The 25,750-nt window shown below is 40.6% G+C and overlaps 2 protein-coding genes across 7 annotated transcripts in view; both read right to left on the bottom strand.

The window, feature by feature from the left end:
• The window catches only part of LOC307035143 (protein FAM110A), an 89,419-nt gene that overhangs the window by 18,950 nt on the left and 44,719 nt on the right, over positions 1-25,750 (bottom strand). The window lies entirely within an intron of this gene.
• LOC307035144 (uncharacterized protein) lies at positions 18,580-25,035 on the bottom strand. Of its 6 annotated transcripts, none has more exons than XM_079674183.1 (8): positions 22,784-25,035; positions 21,724-21,853; positions 21,303-21,349; positions 20,885-20,959; positions 20,361-20,441; positions 19,721-19,772; positions 19,580-19,627; positions 18,580-19,016 (listed from the first exon to the last, which is right to left on the bottom strand). In XM_079674183.1, exons 2-8 carry the CDS (start codon positions 21,827-21,829, stop codon positions 18,961-18,963), a joined length of 465 nt encoding a protein of 154 aa, XP_079530309.1. In that variant the 5' UTR covers positions 21,830-21,853; positions 22,784-25,035; the 3' UTR covers positions 18,580-18,960. The 6 variants fall into 6 exon arrangements, with proteins under 6 accessions (XP_079530309.1, XP_079530313.1, XP_079530314.1 ...); XM_079674187.1 differs by having other exon boundaries at positions 19,580-19,624; XM_079674188.1 differs by having other exon boundaries at positions 19,580-19,606.

The raw sequence follows: 25,750 nt of genomic DNA, 5'->3' as shown, positions 1-25,750 counted from the left end.
TTTCTCATCATCCTGTCTTTCTTTAGTAGGGGCAACCATAACTCATGGGAACAATGATTATTTTTTAAGAAGCATAATGTAGTGGTAACAGAAAAGCAGGTGTCACTAGCGGTCATAATGAAGAAAACATCAACATAAACCCTACGGCCAATGTTGTTTCTTGTTCTATAACAAAGCTTTTAAAATGAAGATGCAAACACTTTTTGATGAATTAGGGGTTTATTTCAACTCCATTTTAGAAGCTTTGAAAGTACTAACCAAGACATTTTTGGTGATTTTTATTTAGATCCTATCAGGTTTGAACAAAGTGTGTTTTGAGATGTTCAGACTGAAACTACAGAGACACCTGCAGTCAAAAACATGCACTTTGTAGTAATGCTACTACCAGACAGTGCCTGATAACAGTAGCAGGCACAAAAAACTAAAATGATCAAATTAACATGTTCATCATATTGACAGAATATAATGCGCTTGTATCATTCAAGTTATTTTTCCCAAGACACCACAAGACAAACAGAGTACAGGAGTTACAAGTATCTTTCATGTAGTATATTCAATTGAAAGAGAATCATTCCTAACCTTGGAAACTGAAATTAGTTTTTTCCAAACGTTTAAGACTTTGTAGTAGCATAGCCCTGCTTTGAGTTTCTGTAACGCAACTTTTTCGATGGTCTTAGATAAGTGCTATTGCTTCTCATGAGAACAGCAGTCTTTTTCTGCTTGTTCAACACAAATATCTGCTAATACAGGAAAATGACAAAGTGGCTGATTCAGACAAGAGACGATGTAATATTAATGTGCATGTTTTAAAAAAGGAGCTCAAAATAATAATTAGAATAATAGTAAGAATATATATTTTTTAACATTTTGAAAAAGTGAAAGAACATAATTTGAGCAGCTCTTTGTCCAAAAGAAAAGGAGGAGGGGCAAATACATAAATATATATTTACAATATATCAAATTATAATAAAAAAAATTGCGAGCAATATTAGAGGTGATCTCATACAAGGCAAAAAAATAATCCTAATGAAATAAAAAGTAAATATTTAAAACAGCAAATAATATGGAAGTGCACATGCAAATTCAGGCGACTAAATCAATTAAACTATGTAAAGAGAAACATTATAAAATAATAAAACAACATCAATAACTTCCTATAAATAGGAATAGACGTATTACCTGGAAAAAAAGCAAACGTTTACGTCAGCATCGGAAAGCGGATATACGCTTTTAATTGACTGGGTTCAGGCGGATTTACCAAATAAAACACAGATTTTGCCAAGTTATTCCAGATAAAACAAGCTTTTGCTTCCCATCAGATATATATGAGATAATAAACAATGTATTCTAGTAAGCCAGGGAAGGGAAGGGGCGTAACAGAAGGCTGGGGAATCAAAGAATATGATTATGAAGGAGGTGTGGTCGAGGATATCCTGTCATTAGGCCCCGCAAAACAGAGGCTCAGCAGAAGCTTTCACTACAGAAATACCTCCAGAGGATTCCTGGGAGTTTATTTATGAAGATTTGTGTCCAATTTATAGAAAAAAACAGACTCTTGTACATGCACTTTTATCCATTCCCATGAGCAGTTTCTTTAACTTACTGAGCACCGTACAGTCCAGACACACAAAGGAGTCAGCAGGGCGGGTTGCACGGGCCAATCTCCCTGCGGTACACACACTAAAAGACATCTATACACACAGATTCAGGCCCTCACACCCACAGTCTGAAGTCAAACACACGCATGCAGTAGTCAGTGATTCTCTGGAGGCAGCAGCAGGGAGCGGACTTCCACTCTTGGCTGTAGGAAGAGCAATGGGCAGCTCTGAAGTCAGACACACACAGCGGGAGACCATGGGATAGGACAATAAACATTTGGACTAGGTCAACAGTTTTCAACACTACTCTTCCTCTGTTACACCCTCCATCACACTCGGCTCCCTTCCTTCCTCCCTCCAGCCGCCTGAGGATTGGTCCAGCAGGATAATCACATATCATTTTCTCGTCTTAGTTCTCCTATCAATCCATTTTCTTTGCAGTAGGGCTGTACTCGAAACAGAATGAGTCCGATTTCGCTGTTGAAGGGGATGAGGATAGGGCCAAACTCTTATGTCAGCTGTAAATGTTATTTATATTCCAGAACTAAGTCACATGACAGTAAAGGGGTCCTATTCTGCCATATATGTGTCATATTGTATGTAGTGTCTCTACTGGGACATGTCTCCATGCTTTAATGTTCAAAAGCTCTTTATTTTTCCTCATACTGCCTGTGCTGCAGCACCTCTTTTTTACCCTCTGTCTGAAACCAGAGCCCAGTCTGCTCTCATTGGTTAGCTGGGCTAGAGTGGTCCTACCCGTATACGGTCCGCGAGACCATTGATATGGCCCTTGAGCTAATTTATAAACACACGCAGTATTTTTTTTTAAAGAAATAAATCTAGACCGCAAAATTAACAAGCGAGTGCCTGTTTTTCCTGGCCAAGGTCAGTTCCTTGAACACGACACGAGCCTAACGTGTCATCACGTGGTGTAGTGCTGCCGGAGTATGGGCTCAGAACAGTCTCATAATACACACATGCACACAGAAGGATCACACTTGTATTTCATGATCCGCAAAAGCATTCACACTTGTATTTCATGATCCGCAAAAGGATTCACACTTTTGTTTTTCAATGCACACACAAATGTGTTCCGTTTCATATACATGTAAATAAAATCCAAACACAGAAAGAAGTTTTACATATGTATTTTTGATCCACACATATTTGTTTTCCGTTTAAATCCCCTGAACCTGCAAACACAAACCGGACTGTGCAGAATGCGTACATGAAGCGCTACGTCATGAACGCAAGAAATCTACCCTCGTGGGGGCGCGCTCATGTGATTGGCTTAGAATTAAGGAGACATCTGATTGGCTATAGATAGAAAAGATTACAAGTACGAATCGGGTGAGCGTCAGGGGAGTCTCAAAAAACCCACACATGAATGCACAGCGATCCGTGCACAGAAATCGGTTTGTGTTTGCAGGTTCAGGGGTTTTAAACGGAAAACAAATGTGTGGATCAAAAACACATACAGTATGTAAAACTTTTTTCTGTATTTGGATTTTATTTACATGTATATGAAACGGAACACATTTGTGTGTGCATTAGGGGTGTAACGGTACACGTACCGAAATTATTCGGTACGGCCCTTCGGTTCGGTACACGTGTGTACCAAACGAATATAACGTTAAACGTAAAAAAATTGAAAACGTGAACAACTTTTTGGAAGTAATCTCAGGTGCTGCGTCGCAGCATTCAGAGTAATTTGTTCACATTGGGTTCAACGCGTCATAGAGCGAGCAAGTCATTTCATTGGACGAGAGGCATACTATGAGAGCTGGTCAGAGAGATGCGTTCAAATGTAGTCAGTAATTTGAGGAACTGTCGAAATTGCGAACGCAGATAAAGTTGAGCTCGAAAATCCTCCAGCATCATTGAAGTCTCCGGTTTGGGAACATTTTGGTTTCGCAGTTACGTACAAGGATGACGGACAAAGACAGGTGGACCAAACCAAAGCTGTTTGTCGGCATTGTTCAACTCAAATTGTTTACGCGGCTGGCAATACATCAAACTTGCACACTCATTTGAAAAGGCATCACCCGAACGTGAATATCACTGGTACCAAAAGAAAAAAGACTGAAGTGCAAACCCAACTCCCGCTAGCATTTAAGCCTCCACCACTCGCAAAAGGTTCAGACCGAGCCAAAGCTATTACAAACGCGAAATATCCTTATGTTGCCATGTTGGCAAAGCGCTACCTGGCTATATCTGCTACCTCTGTCCCTAGAGAGGGTGTTCTCCACAGCAGGAGACATTGTTAGTGCCAGCAGATCTGCCCTTTCGGCAAGCAATGTGGACAAGTTCATTTTTCTTTAAAAAAACTTGAAAATTAAATGACAAGCAAGTCCTAATGTCAAACTTGCTGCTTAGGTATAGTACAGTACAGTTCAAATACAGATTATTTCAGTTCATTGAAATGCTGCACCTTAATGTTTATTTTTATATTTTGTATTTATTTGAGTGAATATTCACAGTTTAATAATAATTAAAAACCCCAAACTAAGTTGGTTTTGTGAGTACTAGTACAGTAAAGTTCAAATACAGATTATTTCAGTTCATCGAAATGCTGCACCTTAATGTTTATTTTATTATATTTTGTATTTATTTGAGTGAATACATTATTCACAGTTTAATAATAATTAAAAAAATATATATATATATTTTATGTTTTGTGATAATTTTTTCTGCTGTACCGAAAACGTACCGAACCGAACCGTGACCTAAAAACCGAGGTACGTAACCGAACCGAAATGTTTGTGAACCGTCACACCCCTAGTGTGCATTGAAAAACACAAGTGTGGATCCGGAAATACAAGTGTGAATCCTTTTGCGGATCATGAAATACAATTGTGAATCCTTCTGTGTGCATTATGAGACTGTTCTGAGCCCATACCAGAACGCCGCTCCGGCACTTCACACATTGCAGTAGCCATAAGGAGCCGTACACATGCCACAGTTTTTGCGTGGCTGTGTTTTTAGTGGAAAGCCCAGTGGCGATCTGTTCATCTGTCATACTGATCAGACAGTCAATAACGCCATCGAAAATAATATGATACAGTACAACTACTTCTGGTTCTTGGTGTGTCACTCAAGCTTGGTTGTGTGTGTGTGTGGCACGAGAACATTTTGTTTGAGCAAGCGAGCGAGAGCGAGAGAGAGAGCGAGAGCGAGAGCGAGAGAGAGAGAGACCGGTACAGTACTGGCTAGCTAGCTATGCTAACGGATATAAGGAGCTTTTTCTACAACCAGGTGGAAGAGAGCTCTCTGCTGACAGATTGAGAGGTTCTGATAACCTCAGCTCAGTGAGGTAAAGGCACAACTTTATATGATCATTATAGTTATAAACAAATAAGAGAATAAAGTAAACAGGTATAAAATACTATATGACAGTATAAAAAAGCTGTTATTAATAAACAAGAATACAGTCATTTGTAAAATATCCATAAAGAAAAATTAAATCTGCTTCCAGTTCTGTTTCATATGGGTGTTGAGAGATGTATCCATAGATCTCCTAATGTTGCTCTCAAAGTGCACCAGATTGATGCTTTTCATTTTGTTTTAATCAGGGGGAGCATGCCCCTGGACCCCCCTAGAGGAGGTTAGGTCCCCCCCCCCACACACTTAAATCATGTTCACATGAATAGGAAACTAAATACATTTGCACACATCTTGTGTCCATATCTTTCTGTTTGGGTGGTCATGCCACACCGTGCACGTGCAGGCGCGAGTCATGGTACGATATCTGGATTAAGAGGTTGCTTTTTCTTTGCACAGCATGAAAGAAAGGCCAAATGAATGTGCTGTGATTTTAGTTTTTTTAAGCAGAGGTTGAGTTCAATAATTTGTACGACCCTCGGAGGATGTTGTAAAAATTGAAAGGAAAAAGCTTCCCCACCCCTGCTGTAAATAATAATTAAAACCCTTGATTTATAATTTAACATCTCTGTCTCCTATTGATCTGAGTATATTATAAAGAATAGCCAGTTAATTGAAGCATTATAGCACAGAACTTTGTCAGATGGTATATTACGCTGTTTTTTTTCTGCTTCGAATAGTTCTCTCTTTTTTCACCACCTGTGTTTGCATCACTGCAGACGTTGATAAAGCTACAGGTCACTTCAATACATATCACACTAATTCATGAAGCAAGTTAGACATTTTGATATTCCGGACCTTTGCATGGGGAGATTTTCTCTAACTGGACCTCGTTGAATTTCAGTTGAATACCCGTGATTTACATGCACCAAAACCTAGAGAACACACTACAGGAATGGGAAATCCTCTTTGAAAGAAAAAACATGTTTTATTTTCTGCAGTGTTTGTTAATCTTTCATTTCAAAAAGCTGACAAAACACTTTAAAACGGTCAGATCCTGTTTCTACTGTTGCATGATTACACACCTTCATATCGCCTAGCCCCAAACTGTTCAATGCAAAGCTTCTCTGTCTAATCCTTGCATGAAAGGTGGCACTGCTGCAATGCATCTTGGAACAAGGTCACATGGTATACCTACCATGCTTTGTAGGTATGACTTTTTTGCCTAGTCATCATAAATCTTGCTTACAACCACCTGCGGGAAACACTGTTAACGTCAATGTGTTAATGTAACGCAAAATGATTGATCAAAAAAGGGAATTTTGATTGAATTGAACGGTCAGCTACGAATGAATGACTTGACACATTAACTTTCAGGATGTAGCCCTACTTCATAGATCTTTCCCTTACTTCCCTATATTACCTCCATCCTGGCGTCAAACTTCCTAAATTTTCTAATTCCACTCTTCAACTTTTTTCCTCCTCTTCTGTCACTTCCTCCCTATAGAAAACCACACAATCTCTGTGCCAGGGGGAAATGTTTCCACCATAACACCCTGTGAGCTCAGGCAGCCCTGTGGCAATGGTAAAGCATGAGAACACACACCTTCCCTCTGAGACACAGAGGAGGCAGGTGGATTAAGAGCATTAGTCGAGTGTGTGGTGCCTTCTCATTTAGCCAAATACACTGATCCATGATGCACAGATGCTTACTAACCCACACATGATGAGTCTATATTTCCACCCTGCTGGATGTTTACTAAAAACACACTGTTAGCTCTGTCTCTTCACAATTCTCTTTTTATAATCATCAGATGGAAATGTCTTTTTATAGTGACCACTGGAGAGGGTGTGAAGTGTTAAGTTACTGAAGCTCAGGCTCTTTTCTCTCTTACCAAAAACACAAGCTCCTTGCACACACACATTCCACGAATGCAGGGACGCCACAGACCCTCATCTCACATTACTGTTCACATTACACTCTGACATGCCCAAGCAGGCCCGCTCCGTCACCCAGCATCCTCAGAGCTGGTGTACATATCAAACTGGAATAAGACTGCGAATATCAGAACAATCCACTGTGCACTGTAATGACGCAGGTGACAAGTCCAAGCAGTTGCCTGTCTCAGTGGCAGTTGAAATTCAAATTTCAAAAAAGGGACTTCCTATCAGTCCTGTTTTACACAGACTTTTACACGCCTGCAATCAGACAAAGCAAATATGTTGAGCTTGTTCAAACATTAAGAGTTCTTTAGGTCGACATGTGACGTGTTTCAAAGACCTTGACCCCTTCTTCTAATCAAAATAACCCTTGTAAAAAACGTGATATTCTCTGCAATCCTTTGCTCTAAAACTACTTCAACAGATGCTCCTGGCACAATAAAGGACACTATCTATATTCTTCACAAACAGAGCAAAATGATCTCAGTGTGGATTAGTTCACACAGGCAGCTATCCCTTTAATATCTCTGCTTGTACTGCAGGCAATACTAAAATCACATTTGCATTAACCCTGAAAGAAGATTTTATTCATAGCGTCCACTTCTACTCTGCATTAAAGAGGTCCTACAGAGATTTAGTGTTGCACTGGGACCAACTACATGTTTGGTTTTGTAATGATCAAAACCAATGAGCAGAGGCTAAGATGTTTCCTGACTTTTAATACAACTCCTGGGTCAGGCTCCCAAAGACCGGATCCTGCAATTTGCATTATTAGGGTTGCAATGAATGCTTATTTGTATTCTTAATGAATTTCCCATTAATCAAACGATCGGGCTACATAATGCCAACAATTATGGGAAATACGCAAACCCAGAGCCCAAGGGTGTTTATTCTGTGTTTGCTTTGTCTCAAAAACTAAAATCCTTATACATTCTATGTATCATATAAGAACAAAAAACGCAGCACTTACATTTCTGCATTAAAATGTCTGAAAACAACTAAACCTATGTTATGCCAATTGTGAGGAGGTGTGTGGTGCAGTGGGATGTGCCTTAGTGTTGGGATCAGGGGGTCACAGGTTCAAACCCCGCTGCAGTCAGCATGTCGTTGTGTCCCTGAGACACTTCACCCCAACTTGCTCCCGTGGGGATTGCCCACAGTATTGAGTATGTAAGTCGCTTTGGATAAAAGCGTCTAACAAGTAACATGTAATGTATACTTTTAATATCCAAATGTTTATAACAGTATTCAAAACTAAAGAAATGTGTATATTTAATCAAGGTAATTACACTTTTTGTGTTGCTTGTAATGGCAACGTATCCTCTTAAAACATGCCTTGGTGTGGAGGTTGTCTGCAAGAAGCTGTCATACAGTATATCATGCTTTTATCCAGTTTTAAATCGATTTTTTCCTTTACACTCTTTAAATCTTGGTTATATTGTTAAAATGTATAATTAAGAATAAAGGATTTTAGTCCTTGGCCATATAGATCTCAATTGTTTTAGAATAATAAGCTCAGCAAACAATCAATCTTCTAATCTAACTCCCAAGAAGAACACAAATTAACAGATGTTTGAAGTCCAATCCCAGTTAACCCCAATGACATCATCAATGTTATTTAATCACATTTAGAAAGCTCCCTTCATCCTAAGCTTCAGAAAACATATTGTTTTACAGGCTAAAGACAGACAACTTCACTTGAAACTAAACCAAACTGTTGGCAGGGCTCGACATTATAAATGGCCCGCTGGCCCGGAAGCACTATGTAGACACCCCGGGCCAGCATAACGTACTTTCCACTTGCCCGCTCGGGTTACTAAAAATATTGCTTTAAAAAAAAAAAATGGTCCTGTGGTATTGGTATTTTGACTAGCAATTTAGTTAAATTGTTTCGTTTATTAACGCTACAACATAGCGTTTCGTGAGGCGATTGTCATTGTTGGGTGAAAAGCAAACAGCTGTTTGCTGCGGAGCGCAGCGCGAGCAGGCTTCCGTGAGCGCGCTCCTTCTTCACTACAGACTGTCGCACCACCTAACCATTCGCCAAAATGTTTTTAATACCAACGGTAACCGGCCAAGCACCGAAAAAAAAAAATATCTTCAAATAAAAGAAAGTCACCGGAGGAGTTAACGGAGAGTGACAGGGAGTATGAGAAGAAGAGGGAGAAAAGGTTTTAGCCACACTGTAACGCGTCCTAAAATCCTTTTATAATCTATCGATTAGATTTATGATTCGAAAATTATAAAAGTAGGGTAGACATGTGGAATTATCCGGCTGAACAAAAGGTGCATTTATCAAACAGGTTTGTTTTCCACAGACCTTATTTCCAGCTATTTTCCAAAACCCTTTGGAGAAATCCCATTGCTTTTTGTCGAGGGAACCAGCAGCTTACTTCCTGGTTTTAGGACGCGTCACTGCACCTCTCAATATGATGCCAATATAAACAAGGTCTTCTGTCGGCTCTGTACATCAATGCCGACCTATGCTGACAAGTAAGTGAAGAGTAGAACAAATATAAAAAGGTATTGGCTATAGGGAAATGTCCCAGCAGTTTAGGATAATGAAGGTTCTAATCTATTACATAGAAATGTAATGGCTAACTCCTAATGACAGGAAGGCAGAAAGCGCATTATACAAATAATAATACTCCTAATAATAGCAGACATTTTTTAACAATGACTACAATATCATTATTTTAATAAACCAAATATGAACAATTGAGGAAAATGAGGAAGAACTGATGATTCAAATGTTGTAGTACAAGCAGTAATGTGCATACATTACTATTGCAACAAATGTGTTAATTTTTCTCATTATAAGTCGATTTCTTTTTGGACGAATGGTCCGGGCCAGTGGTTACAATGGTGGGGCCAGTGATAATATAATGCCACCGGCCCAGAGGCATTATATTATATACATCGGTTTAAGACACGTGTTGTCACCCTTCAGTTGATTAAAAAATATATTTGCCTTTTTCTGTAATACCCTCACACTAAGCAGACAGTTGGCAGGCACAGAAAGATGGTTGTATAAAAGAGTATCCAAAGTGACACACACACACACACACACACACGACTTTTTCAAACACTGACTTATGGGGACCCACCTTTCCCTTTGCCGTAGAGACAGCAGAGTGCTTGAACTGATCATAAAAAATTCAGCTACATTTCTGGCTATTTAGAATTCAGTTTTGGTAAAAGAGTGTAGAGATCTGTAGAACAGAAATTCTACAGGACTGTGTGGACGGGGGCGGGACTGGGTGGGAGTGGGCATTTCCTGACACAATTATGATTTATGAGAACCCCTCTGGATTAGCTGTACATTACCCATACACACCCATACACACAGCAAGTCCCTCAGTTATGAGGACCACAATGGTATATCTGGACAATATACACACACAAAGAATTGTAGAAAACCTGTACTCATGAGGACAATAATGGTTTCACTGGAGATTATCCTCAAACATGTGTTGCGCAATATTTTGTTACTGAAAAAGTAGCCCAATACCAGGGCTCGACATTAAGGACTGCCCGATGGCCCGGGGCCATCTAGTATTTAGCTCGGGCCATGAAGCCTCACCTGCTGGTTGCCCGATCGGGCAATCTATTATACCAGTATCATGCAGCTCGCGGATCCAGTAGTGAGTGACCCGACAGTAAAACTAAACATATCTATAACTAGTTTAGGTAGTTTGGGAGGTAATTAAAATAGCTACGTGTGATATTCTAACCTGAAGTGTGTGTTTTGTTCCGCTCACCGCTGCATGTGATCATGCAGAGCTGCGTGTCGACTCGTCAGCAGCAGCTGATCTCTCAGATTAGACTTCACTCGCGTTTATGTCCATATCGATCAGATCCAGCTAGTTTTAGCTAATGATATGACTACCTGCTTATTAAAAGACACGGTGACCTAAACAATAAGTGTCGCTATGCAACTGGGTGAGGCCACAAAGTATAGCGCAGCATTATGCATTTGTTTACATGCCCACCGGAACCCCGAGGCATTAGCAACAGATCAACGCACAATCAACCCATACAGCACATCTCTTTCTCCACATTAAGTGTTACACATTAGAATTGACTACTCTTGTCTGTCACATACTCTTCTTGTCTGTCACATAAGTGGTGCAACTGAAGCGGTATTGCGCTAAAGGGAAATTAATTTGACCTGACATTTTGACCGAAGAGATTTAGATTTGCTTGCCAACGGGAACTCTGACGTCGCCATTGTGTGTGCTTCGCGGATGCACTCGGCTGCTCGGTCAGCTTCTGGATGAGGAGGCATTCCTTCGACCAACTTACAGTGGATAACATTACAAACATTTTTAACAGGGGCCATAATAGCGTAAATAATGTTTGTTTTGGCAGTTATAACTGCATGTAATGTTTTCCACTTTTTTACATCTGGGAAGGCATTTGCCTTCATCAGATGGAAAGTGTCTTGACCAACAACTTAAGTATTTATTATAGCTATGCAGGGCATGCAAGCGAGCAAACACAAACAAGTGAAATGAAGAATACAATTGAAATTGTAATATTGTGGTGGTTCATCTTATAATTCAGTCTATAGAATGCACCAGACAGCATCTAAGACCTGCAAAAATCTAAATGTTCTAGGGGGAGGCCCCCAGAACCCTTCGTGTGTCATTTCGTCCGCGCGGATTTTTCCGGGCAATCTCTATTGGGCTCAGGGCCATCTGTAAATTAGCTTAGATGGCCCACAGGGCCATCTCCCAAAATCCTTAATGTCATGCACTGCAATACTTCCGTTTATTTTAAATGTTGAACAGAAAAAAGTATTTAACTTAGGAGAGCAATGGTACAAAGAGCAGACCACTTTCTCATGTTCACAGACCTCAGTGTTCAGAGACCTGAACATCAAGATATTCAGCTTTTTTCTTGTTGCTTTGATGACAAACACCTGTTTTTAATAACCATATGCAAGGATTTTGCGATGGACAATACAAGTATTTCTGACAATCTCTTTACTAGTCGGCTGTCATTGAAAAGTGACAGAGGATTTAATTCTGACAGAGACCTTGACATATGATAGAACCTGCACAGCCTAAAATGATCATGGAAGGAAGTGAAATATTGAGAAATGTTATCTTTTTAGTGGACAAGTGAATATTAAGTTGATTGAGTTGCAGAAGCAAAATGCTAACGTTATACTATAAACTAACTACAGCAGGTCTTCCACGTCTCGCCAACTTAAGATCCATATTCAAACATACAGATTCTAAATGGAACGAGTTGAAGCGTTTGTTTGAACAGTTTGCAGGAAGCAGGTACTTGCTTTCAAGCAGAACAGGGCAAACTAACTTAGAGTGTTTACGTGTTCGTTGTAATGACGTACAACGTCCTCCACAACTTCTGTAGTCCTATTCAGCCACTTGGTAACAACCGTTGTTTTTTAGACACGTCAACTCTTCAGAAATCACCGGTGGGGTCACTGCTGATGGATTTAATGTTGTAGAACAAAACGTGATCCGTCTCTTAAATGTGTCTCACCCACAGACCTTATTTCAGATATTTTCCTAATTCCTATAGAGAAATCCCAATGGCTCTGAGACGAGGGAACAGGAAGTGGTGAAATGCTGACTCACTTCCTGGATTTAGGACTCATTCCTGCACCACTATTTGGAGTTCACCTATGCACACACACAAACACAGAGGCCATTGTTATGATGAGCTCAAAAGGGATAATGGTTATAATTCTTAAACAAACCTAAATTATGAGGAAATCTAGTATAACTGGGCATTTTATACACACACACACACACACACTAGCCTAACAATACCTTAGTTATAAGGACATCTGGTATAACTGGACATTTTATACACACACACTAGCCTAACAATACCTTAGTTATAAGGACATTTGGTATAACTGGACATTTTATACACACACACTAGCCTAACAATACCTTAGTTATAAGGACATTTGGTATAACTGGACATTTTATACACACACTAGCCTAACAATACCTTAGTTATAAGGACATCTGGTATAACTGGACATTTTATACACACACTAGCCTAACAATACCTTAGTTATAAGGACATCTGGTATAACTGGACATTTTATACACACACTAGCCTAACAATACCTTAGTTATAAGGACATCTGGTATAACCGGACAACACACACACACACACACACACACACACACACACACACACACACACACACACACACACACACACACACACACACACACACACACACACACACACACACACACACACACACACACACACACACACACACACACACACACACACACACACACACACACACACACACACACACACACACACACACACACACACACACACACACACACACTTTTATGTAATAGCCGGACTTTTCCCCTAAACCGGCCCGGTGGTGGTTTAGATGGGCTACCCTTTCCTGAGGTCCTACAGCTATGGGAGTTGGGTCAAAGTACTCTAAAAAATCAGAAAAAAAATCAGCTCACTTTAGATAGCTGATACACCCTTTAGAACGGTTACACACACCACCTACTTATATTGTGGTATACACAGACATTTGTCTTTTGACAAAAGTGTGACTTATAAGGACCAAAAAACATTATGGGGTCTTTAAAAGGGACGATAAAGCCACTCCCACAACCCTCCAAATGTACATACATACACAACCTGACAGGAAACAGCATTATGGGAGCAGTCATTTTAATTGTAAAATAAAGTAGTATTAACTCTTCTCAAACCAATACATTTGTTTAAACACATTGAAGTCAAACAGCTACACAGGCAGAGACATACAGATCGACAGAAAGACAGCTTACAGACAGACAAACAGCTACACATACAGATCGATAGACATAAAGACAGCTTACAGACAGACAAACAGCTACACAGACAGAGAGACATACAGATCGACAGACAGAGACAGAGCTTACAGACAGCTACACAGACAGAAAGACATACAGATCGACAGACAGAGAGACAGCTTACAGACAGACAAACAGCTACACAGACAGAGAGACATACAGATCGACAGACAGAGCTTACAGACAGCTACACAGACAGAGAGACATACAGATCGACAGACAGAAAGACAGCTTACAGACAGCTACACAGACAGAGAGACATACAGATCGACAGACAGAGACAGCTTACAGACAGCTACACAGACAGAGAGACATACAGATCGACAGACAGAGAGACAGCTTACAGACAGACAAACAGCTACACAGACAGAGAGACATACAGATCGACAGACAGAGACAGAGCTTACAGACAGCTACACAGACAGAGAGACATACAGATCGACAGACAGAGACAGCTTACAGACAGCTACACAGACAGAGAGACCTACAGATCGACAGACAGAGAGACAGCTTACAGACAGACAAACAGCTACACAGACAGAGAGACATACAGATCGACAGACAGAGACAGAGCTTACAGACACTTACACAGACAGAGAGACATACAGATCGACAGACAGAAAGACAGCTTACAGACAGACAAACAGACAGAGACATACAGATCGACAGACAGAGACAGAGCTTACAGACAGCTACACAGACAGATAGACATACAGATCGACAGACAGAGACAGCTTACAGACAGCTACACAGACAGAGAGACATACAGATCGACAGAGAGACAGCTTACAGACAGACAAACAGCTACACAGACAGAGAGACATACAGATCGACAGACAGAGACAGAGCTTACAGACAGCTATACAGACAGAGAGACAGCTTACAGACAGACCAACAGCTACACAGACAGAGAGACTTACAGATCGACAGACAGAGAGACAGCTTACAGACAGACAAACAGCTACACAGACAGATCGACAGACAGAGACAGAGCTTACAGACAGCTACACAGACAGAGAGACATACAGATCGACAGACAGAGAGACAGCTTACAGACAGACAAACAACTACACATACAGAAAGACAGCTTACAGACAGACAAACAGCTACACAGACAGAGAGACATACAGATCGACAGGCAGAGACAGAGCTTACAGACAGACAAACAGCTACACAGAAAGAGAGACATACAGATCGACAGACAGAGACAGAGCTTACAGACAGCTACACAGACAGAGAGACATACAGATCGACAGACAGAGAGACAGCTTACAGACAGACAAACAGCTACACAGACAGAGAGACATACAGATCGACAGACAGAGACAGAGCTTACAGACAGCTACACAGACAGAGAGACATACAGATCGACAGACAGCTTACAGACAGACAAACAGCTACACAGACAGAGAGACATACAGATCGACAGACAGTGACAGAGCTTACAGACAGCTACACAGACAGAGAGACATACAGATCGACAGACAGAGACAGAGCTTACAGACAGCTATACAGACAGAGAGACAGCTTACAGACAGACCAACAGCTACACAGACAGATCGACAGACAGAGAGACAGCTTACAGACAGACAAACAGCTACACAGACAGATCGACAGACAGAGACAGAGCTTACAGACAGCTACACAGACAGAGAGACAAACAGATCGACAGACAGAGAGACAGCTTACAGACAGACAAACAGCTACACATACAGAAAGACAGCTTACAGACAGACAAACAGCTACACAGACAGAGAGACATACAGATCGACAGGCAGAGACAGAGCTTACAGACAGACAAACAGCTACACAGAAAGAGAGACATACAGATCGACAGACAGAGACAGAGCTTACAGACAGCTACACAGACAGAGAGACATACAGATCGACAGACAGAGAGACAGCTTACAGACAGACAAACAGCTACACAGACAGAGAGACATACAGATCGACAGACAGTGACAGAGCTTACAGACAGCTACACAGACAGATCGACAGACAGAGAGACAGCTTACAGACAGACAAACAGCTACACATACAGATCGACAGACAGAAAGACAGCTTACAGACAGACAAACAGCTACACAGACAGAGAGACATACAGATCGACAGGCAGAGACAGAGCTTACAGACAGCTACACAGACAGACAGAGAGACATACAGAGAGACAGCTTACAGACAGACAAACAGCTACACAGACAGAGAGACATACAGATCGACAGACAGAGAGACAGCTTACAGACAGACAAACAGCTACACAGACAGAGAGACATACAGATCGACAGACAGTGACAGAGCTTACAGACAGCTACACAGACAGATCGACAGACAGAGAGACAGCTTACAGACAGACAAACAGCTACACATACAGATCGACAGACAGAAAGACAGCTTACAGACAGACAAACAGCTACACAGACAGAGAGACATACAGATCGACAGACAGGGACAGAGCTTACAGACAGACAAACAGCTACACAGACAGAGAGACATACATATCGACAGACAGAGACAGAGCTTACAGACAGCTACACAGACGGAGAGACATACAGATCGACAGACAGAAAGACAGCTTACAGACAGACAAACAGCTACACAGACAGAGAGACATACAGATCGACAGACAGAGACAGAGCTTACAGACAGCTACACAGACAGAGAGACATACAGATCGACAGCTTACAGACAGCTACACAGACAGAGAGACATACAGATCGACAGACAGAGAGACAGCTTACAGACAGACAAACAGCTACACAGACAGAGAGACATACAGATCGACAGACAGAGACAGAGCTTACAGATAGCTACACAGACAAAGAGACATACAGAGAGACAGCTTACAGACAGACAAACAGCTACACAGACAGAGAGACATACAGATCGACAGACAGAGACAGAGCTTACAGACAGCTACACAGACAGAGAGACATACAGATCGACAGACAGAAAGACAGCTTACAGACAGACAAACAGCTACACAGACAGAGACATACAGATCGACAGACAGAGACAGAGCTTACAGACAGCTACACAGACAGAGAGACATACAGATCGACAGCTTACAGACAGCTACACAGACAGAGAGACATACAGATCGACAGACAGAGAGACAGCTTACAGACAGACAAACAGCTACACAGACAGAGAGACATACAGATCGACAGACAGAGACAGAGCTTACAGACAGCTACACAGACAGAGAGACATACAGATCGACAAACAGCTTACAGACAGACAAACAGCTACACATACAGATCGACAGACAGACAAACAGCTACACAGACAGAGACATACAGATCGACAGACAGAGACAGAGCTTACAGACAGCTACACAGACAGAGAGACATACAGAGAGACAGCTTACAGACAGACAAACAGCTACACAGACAGAGAGACATACAGATCGACAGACAGAGACAGAGCTTACAGACAGACAAACAGCTACACAGACAGAGAGACATACAGATCGACAGACAGAGAGACAGCTTACAGACAGACAAACAGCTACACAGACAGAGACATACAGATCGACAGATAAAATATATGTATTGTCAGACAGCAACAGGATCGCCTACAACTTCCAAGTACACACAGGCCTAATCTTTCCAATGGATGGCATGTCAGATATTGGGGCTAGTGGCAACATTTTTCTGCGACTTGCGAGCATCATCCCAGGCAACCAATCCCACAAGCTGTTCTTTGATAACTGGTTTACCAGTGTGGATCTCCAGACCATTCTCCAAAAGAGAAAAATCCACTGTGTTGGAACACTAAGGCACAATCGTCTGGCAGGGTGCAGCTTCTCCGATGATAAAGTAATCAAGAAGAAAGGCAGGGGAACCTTTGAAGAGAAAGCCACAAGCTATGACGGAGTCCAACTCAGGGCAGTGAAATGGCATGACAATCGCGCTGTCCATCTCCTCTCAACCTTTGCCTCAGCCAACCCAACGATCTCTGTGCAAAGATGGGATAAGAAAAAGAAAGAAACAGTGCAGGTTACCTGCCCGAGTGTTGTGCATGCATACAATAAGAGTATGGGAGGAGTGGATCTTCTAGACTCGCTGATTGCTCTTTACAGAACAAAGATCAGTTCAAGGAAGTGGTATCACAAGATCATGTTCCACATGATGGATTTCACTCTAGTGAATGCGTGGCTCTTGTACCCCAGGGACTGCAAGGACTGTGGCATCTCCAAGAAAGAAGTGTACAGCCTGCTTAAATTCAAAGCTGAAGTTGCAAGTTGCCTTTGCAACGTGAGGAAAGTTTTGAAAAAGAGGGGGAGAACATCTCATAATGTTGACTGAGACCTGGCTGAGAAGAAGCGCAGAGGTTCTGCCTCATCAGTGCCATCAACACCTGTGCGTCAAGACCACACTGACCATTGGCCTGTGTGGGTGGAGAAAAAGGGCCGGTGCAAATACCTTGGCTGTAAGGGTATAGTGAAAGTGCAGTGTCCAAAGTGTGTCACGTACCTGTGCTTCACTGCAGACAAGAACTGCTTCATGAACAAGCAGTGAGCTTATTGTGTTAAATGGTCAATTTAAAGTTTGATGAAAGATGCCCAGACTCTTCGCGTATTTATTCCTAAAGGTTGTTTCACAATGGTACAATGTTGCCTGCAGGCAACATTCAGACATGTAATCTTGTTGAATTCTTAAAAATAACAATTTTCATATTTTAATTGGCATGCAATTTCACCTGTTGAGGTTATTTAGTATTTCCCATGTGTTTTTAAATAAATGTTGTTCAAATTTGAAATAATAACTCTCTTTTACCATTACTTACCATTACGGTACAGTGTTGCCTCAAGGCAACGCACCCCAAAAAGTACCCCCAAATAATTATTTCTTGAAAAATTCTTTAGATTATGTTTATTTGGTCTATTCTATGACAAAAAAACACTCCAAACCTTTTATTCGCAAATGGCATCATGGTGCATACCATAGAGGGTTAACAGCATAATCTCAACCCGTCTGTTGAACATAGGTGCAGTATAAAACGTTAAGTCATCAGGATAACCACAACATAATACAAAACAAAACAAAACTGATGGTTTCACTGACTGTGACTGCCTCTTTCGAGCAATTCCGCGATTGCGAACAAAGTCTCTAACATTTTGTACTGTTCGTCCATCAAGCACTTTGCCTTCAACCAGCTTACAGTGCTGGCACTCGGATTTGGTTGCCAGATTTCCTTTGGCAATATGACACTTGAAATGCCGCATTACTGCGGCAACCTCATCCTTGGCCCACAGTTTTTTTTATTGTTCTTCTGGCATTTTCATGATCCTTTTCTGAAAGATATACAAGTAAAAAAAAAATCAGTAGAATCAAAATGTGAAATGTACTAGGCAGTCATATTTTAGTTGGAAATAACTGTAATCTGCTTTTTATCTGAAAATTGGATACGAGTAGCACATACATGCCATCCTCTTCCTGCCTGCCTCCTAGCCTTAACTTTAGGACAGCAATCCAATAAGTAAAGTGACTATTGAGAAATCTTTATAAAAAGGTCTTGGACATGTGCTGTATTTTTTATATCAGAAAAAAGGTTACTGTTCCAAACAGAAGTGCTACCCTTTTTTTTTGTTAATTGAGGGTCAAATATTGAGGGTCATATCTACATATCATACCTCCTATCTTTTTGGACAGCAGGGGTAGAATGATGGGTTAGATATTTAAAAAGTCCTAGGCTGGAAATGCATTCTAGTAATAATTGACCACTCCCAAAAAGGAAACTAATCAATAAATTTTTGAAGATCAAAACTGTCTCGGCTAGGTCTTAACACTGTTTTGTATCTTATTTATAAGCTTATTTCAATGCCTTTTCCGAGTTCAACAACCAAACTGGCCTTACCTTCATAGGGAGGAGCAGTCTCACTCACTGTGGATGACACAGTTTCTGCTTAACACACAAATGTTTTTGTTGTTAAATATATAATTAGTATTCTCTATTCTGTCAGACACAACTATAAGTCAGTTAAGTGAGGCAACCTACCCAAATGGTCAATGTCTTGCTTGGTTTCCAGAGGCATCACTTCATCAAGACCCTGCAAGATGCAAACACACACACAAAAAAACATTACATGAAAGCATGTATGGTTGTGTTTCTGAAATCCAATGCAGTTCTGCTTTCACTCGACAGCCCAAATGATTACAGGTCTTAGGTTATGAAAAGTATAATCCTTAAACCTACTTTTCACTTAGGAATTCAGGATATACTACATTTAGTTTACATTATATCTTGTCATAGATGACATTTATCATTACTTAGTGGGTCGCTTTTCACCACATGTTACTGAACAACTTAACATACATGTAAAACTAACATACAGATCACATGCAGGCAGTGCAAGTAGGAGTTAAACTCAGATGAATGCCACTATCAACGTCACCTGACGACATGGCCCCTTAAACAGCCAGGACCTCCTAAACCATGTCCCTGTTGTTCTCAGATTGATACACATACACTCAAGATACTGACTTACACTTTGAAAAGCATTTGAAGACAATGTCCTCACATACCATTGTCTCTATAAACCATATGATATACAGACTACTGCATACACACACACAGCCCAAAGAAACATGTCGGTATGTAAATAGATCAAATCAAGTAGTAATTAAATGTAATGTACCTTTTCAGCTCTGCTGAGGGGAGAAAGCACTGCACCTGTTGTCTTCGTGTAGCTCTCAGTGCAGTCGCTGTTCTTCACCATCTGTAGCAGATAAAGCACAACGAGAAGGATCAATAAACAAAGTCAAAAATGTACTAGCAGAGAATATTTGGAATTGAATACAAGAATGGTCCTACTGATGACAGAAAGAATGAAAGGAAAACTTAGTTTAAAACCTTACTGGATCCTTTTGTAAGCCACAAAACATCAATTTGAGAGATTACATTTAGTTTACATTATATCTTGTCATAGATGACATTTATCTTTACTTAGTGGGTCGCTTTTCACCACATGTTACTGAACAACTTAACATACATGTAAAACTAACATATGCAGATCACATGCAGGCAGTGCAAGTAGGAGTTAAACTCAGATGAATGCCACTATCAACACCACCTGACGACAGTTTAAAACCTTACTGGATCATTTTGTAAGCCACAAAACATCAATTTGAGATATTAAATCTATGTTAAATGTAAAAATACCTCTCCAATGTTCTCATTTGGAGATGTGGCCTGTGTGGCCCCACAGGTTTCCAGAGGCATCACTTCATCAAGACCCTGCAAGATGCAAAAAAAACAAACATTATTGTTATTATTGGATGGTGCTTTCCCATGTACCTATAGATTCTAAACCATTCATAGCTTGTAGTAACATGAAATTAAAGTTATTCAGATATACATTTCAATAAACACCCCGTAGTTATGTTTCACCATATCAGAAGTAAAACAAATTATTATATTTATAATATTTATAATATTTATACTGAAATAATCATGACTCGGAATAATCATAATCAAAACTAATGCATTGGACAATATGTAGCATTTACGTATGTGGTGTGATGGTTAGAGCATTTCCTTAAGAAAAGATATTGAGTTCACAAAATAAAATGTTGACCACCTTGCATCTCCTCATTTGAAATTGTATAGAGGTGAAGATGCCGCGACCTACAAGGAACACAAATAACAAATAAGTGAGCAAAATAGCACACTAAAGTCACATATTTTATGTTTATACTTTAAGTTAAATCATGGTTTAACAGTCAGAAGCAGGGATGCAAACTCATCAGTCCCCCGAACCCACGGAATGTCTGCTTCAAAATGAGGAATAACAGATGATTTTAGCAGTCAGAACAACTAAAGCAGCAGTGATAATAACAGAAACGCCAAGGAGTCACATCTAATAGAAATATATAAAAGCATTAATTTTAATTGTGTAATTGTGTAAGTGTGTCTAACAGCAGTTCACCAGGGGTCCAGTCTGTGCCACAGTGACTCCGCACAGTTACTGTTAACAAACGCTTTACTCCAGATCAACTCACCTTTGATGGCATTGATGTATTGGACGTCAAGTCCTGCTTTGTCCCCTCCAGTGTCAATATAAAATGTGGCATCATCCTTTGGATTGATGCGTCTCCGCCTTTGCATATTGACTTTGATGGTTTATTATAGCTGTGAAAAAGAGTAAGGGTTCATACGTCCTGCCCTCAGCTCCAGTTAAATACAATGTTTACATCACATAAATAAACCGGAGGCTCCTAAACAGTTCATACCTCCATTTAAGTAAAACGTTCCAATCAATTACTGGCACATTCCATTCTTCATTCACATCACCTAAGATTACCGGGAGGCTCCGGTTAAATAAACCGGAGGCCCCTTATAAACTACCGGGACTACAGTTCATACCTTCCGTCCTCAGCTCTGGTGATTGAAATGCATACATTACTAAAAAAAGACAGGAGTCTAATCTTGCCTTGTTTTTTCCCAAACCAGGCTGCTTTCTACATTAATTAATCTTCAATCAAAAAACAAAACAGCTGCAGACATTATTTCTTTCGCATTACTCTTAGCTAGCATGTACACATGCGGCGCGATTACATCAGCTGTTAGCAGTTAACACACAGAGCTCACAGCTCCTCATATCTGTTCAGAAACTAGACAAAAGTTAAACAAGTACAAACCACAGACTGTCTGTGTCATGGCGAATACAGTCGCTGGTTTATTTATGTCTGTAGGCCGTTGTTGTGAGTGTGGACGGTCGGAGCATATACAACGTTAGCTTAGCCAATCTCCATTTAGACAACATGCATTTTAAAAGGTTTTTCGCCTGCCGTCTTGTCTGCAGACTTGTCAAGCATTAATTCATGGTTTTTACTAACCGGTATCAGTATGTTGTTACTTCGGCATCATTTAGAAACGTGTATTACAATTTAATCACGGTAAAATATGTTAATTTTGTTGTAGTTGTAGTAGCTCCCGACACAGCTGACAGCCGCGGTGAAACTCGAGCGATTAGAACGAAGCGAATATTCGCATCGTGTCCGGTGTGAACGCAGCATTAATCATGTAAAATAAGCAATATCTACAAGTATGCAAGCTTACCTGTTTGTGTTTAATTGAGTAGGCTATTGTAGCAAAGCTCCGTAGTCTCCTGTCTTTCCATGAGCTGAGTGAACGCAGCTGCAAGTATGCACGTGACGTGACCACGTTTTTTAAGGACCACCCACACAGGAAATTACACACAGTGTATGGAACTGCAAGAATGTGTATGGACCTGCATTCGAAAAACCACCCGAGCGGCGCTGTTCTATACACTGAGATAGACTCAAAAAATAGGTTTTGTGGTATAAACTGACTTTTCAGAAAATGAGGATTTAAGTTAGACACTAACAAACATAGATACACTCTTAAGTTTTAAGCGGATATCAGCATAGGGTACAAAAGGACTTTGTCAGAAATGAGGATTTATGTTAGTTAGACACTAAAAAACATGGATACACTCTAAGTTTTAAGCGGACTTCGGCATAGTCCATGTTTACCACCAAGGTTCGCGTAATGCTGGTGGGTAGTCAGGTAAAATGGTAGGGTATCTCTCTCTCACACACACACACACACACACACACACACACACACACACACACACACACACACACACACACACACACACACACACACACACACACACACACACACACACACACACACACACACACACACACACACACACACACACACACACACACACACACACACACACACACACACCTTAGTTATAAGGAAATCTGGTATAACTGGACATTTTATACACACACACGAGCCTAACAATACCTTAGTTATAAGGACATCAGGTATAACTGGACATTTTATACACACACACTAGCCTAATAATACCTTAGTTATAAGGACATCAGGTATAACTGGACATTTTACACACACACTACCCGAACAATACCTTATGCAGGGCTCGACATTATAATTGGCCTGCTGGCCCGGAAGCACTATTTAGACACCCCGGGCCAGCATAACGTACTTTCCACTTGCCCGCTCGGGCCACAAAAAATATTGCTTTAAAAAAAAAGAATTGTCCTGTGGTATTGGTATTTTGACTTGCAATTTAGTTAAATTGTTTCGTTTATCAACGCTACAACATAGCGTTTTGTGAGTCGGTTGTCGTTGTAGGGTGAAAAGCAAACAGCTGTTTGCTGCGGAGCGCGAGCAGGCTCCCGTGAGCGGGAGCGCGCTCCTTCACTACAGACTATCGCGCCACCTAACCATTCGCCATTAATGTTTTTAATACCAGCGGTAACCGGCCAAGCACCGGGCAAAAAAAAATCTTCAAATAAAAGAAAGTCACCGGAGTAGTTAAAGGAGAGTGACAGGGAGTATGAGAAGAAGAGGGAGAGAACGTTTCAGCCAGCTTGATCGATGGAGTTGGCTTCTAGTGCAGTGACGCGTCCTAAAACCCTTTTATAATCTATCGATTAGATTTATGATTTGAAAATTAAAAAGTAGGGTAGACATTAGGGCTGCAACAAACGACTAATTTGATAATCGATTAATCTATCGATTAATGAAACGATTAATCGATTATTCGGATCGTTAAGGTTTTAACTGTACTACTACTTATATCAATACTGCTTATCGATCTGGTCCTTTTAACGATAGTATTAACGGTTCTTTTGACAAGAAATAAGGTAAACTAACTAAACAAATTGTGAACAAAACTAACATTGCGTACGTGCAACTAGTTAACTAGTGAATTGTTTCAAAGTCATACATGTTGACTAGTGCATTTTTTGACACACCACTAGTAAACTAGTTGCACGTACACGTCAACTAGTAAGTCATTGTGTTGAACTAGTGAGAAGAAAAGCACAACTAGTGGGCTCAAAAGATCCACTAGTTTAGGAAAAAGCCATACATGTTGAATCAATAGCTAACTAGTCGCGTACAGTTGCTCACTAGTGCAACAAAAGCCAAACTAGTTGAAGGAAAGGTCTTACATGTAAGAAAAATGTGTAACATGTAAGGTCAAAGTCTAACATGTTGATAACAGAACCTCACTAGTGAGAAAAATTGCCCTCCACTAGTTAACTAGTAAGACAAACATCTGTGTCACTAGTTTACTAGTGACTCCTCTAAGGCTCCACTAGTTAACTAGTGAGATAAAGTGTGTGTAACTAGTTAACTAGTAAGGCAAAAACCATTGCACTAGTGTAGCTAGTGGACACTTTGGACCTCACTAGTTAACTAGTGCACATTTTGAGCCTCACTAGTTAACTAGTAAGGTCAAAGGAGGCGGCAACTAGTTAACTAGTGAACATTCTGCCTTCACTAGTTAACGTGTAAGCTTTAATATGTATCCACTAGTTAACTAGTCGCTGTTCATATGGCTCACTAGTGAACGTGTATGGCATACACGTTCACTAGTGAGCCATATGCAAATGAAGCAGGCGGGACCCAGATTCTGATTGGTCAGTTCAGCTCTGTGAGGGAGAGCCTTAGGGGGCGTTCTCCTGCAATGTTTTTAGCAACGTCTCGAAGAAGTGAGGTGCATCAGTCGGGTATTCAGTGCCTACTGTTAAAATATTGTCCGTGGGAAGTCAGTCAGTGTGTGTTTTGCCTAGAAAAATACATGTTTCTGTTTCTGCTTTGCTCCGCTTTCTGTGTGTGTTTTTGTTGGTGCGAGTGTGCGTATGCTTGTGTGAGAGAACACCGGCACTCGAGACACAAAAGTAGCGGATATGATCGTAGGACATATTATCAGCGGTGCCCACGAAATGAATAAAGCTGAAACACTGGACAGATCTTAAAACCAGGGTAACGATAGATCCGTATGATGATAAACAACCTCTCCATATTTACGGAAGTCACGGCGATCTCTCAAAGCTGTGATCCGAAGAGGGTTACTTCCTCTTTCTATCCATCACTAATGTCCCTCCTTCTGTTATCACAGTTCTATTCTAATCCAGCACCTTTCAAATTGCAGCTTAATAAAATGTTTTAAAGAGGATCTATATTCCTGTCTGCAGTCCTAAGGCAACTTTCTAATTTTAACAAAGTATTCAA

The sequence above is a fragment of the Notothenia rossii genome (genome assembly GCF_949606895.1).
Source record: "Notothenia rossii genome assembly, chromosome: 4".
Lineage (NCBI taxonomy): Eukaryota > Metazoa > Chordata > Actinopteri > Perciformes > Nototheniidae > Notothenia > Notothenia rossii.
This window is presented reverse-complemented; position numbering and strand designations above follow the sequence as displayed.

Excerpts from the sequence above, each read along its gene's own strand:
- LOC307035144 (XM_079674183.1), bottom strand. The coding sequence starts at position 21,829 with ATGCAAAGGCGGAGACGCATCAATCCAAAGGATGATGCCACATTTTAT. Across the intron at positions 20,960-21,302 it reads TTCAAATGAGGAGATGCAAG|GGTCTTGATGAAGTGATGCC; the intron begins GTGGTCAACATT and ends TGCATCTTGCAG. Across the intron at positions 19,017-19,579 it reads GACTGCTCCTCCCTATGAAG|AAAAGGATCATGAAAATGCC; the intron begins GTAAGGCCAGTT and ends TATATCTTTCAG.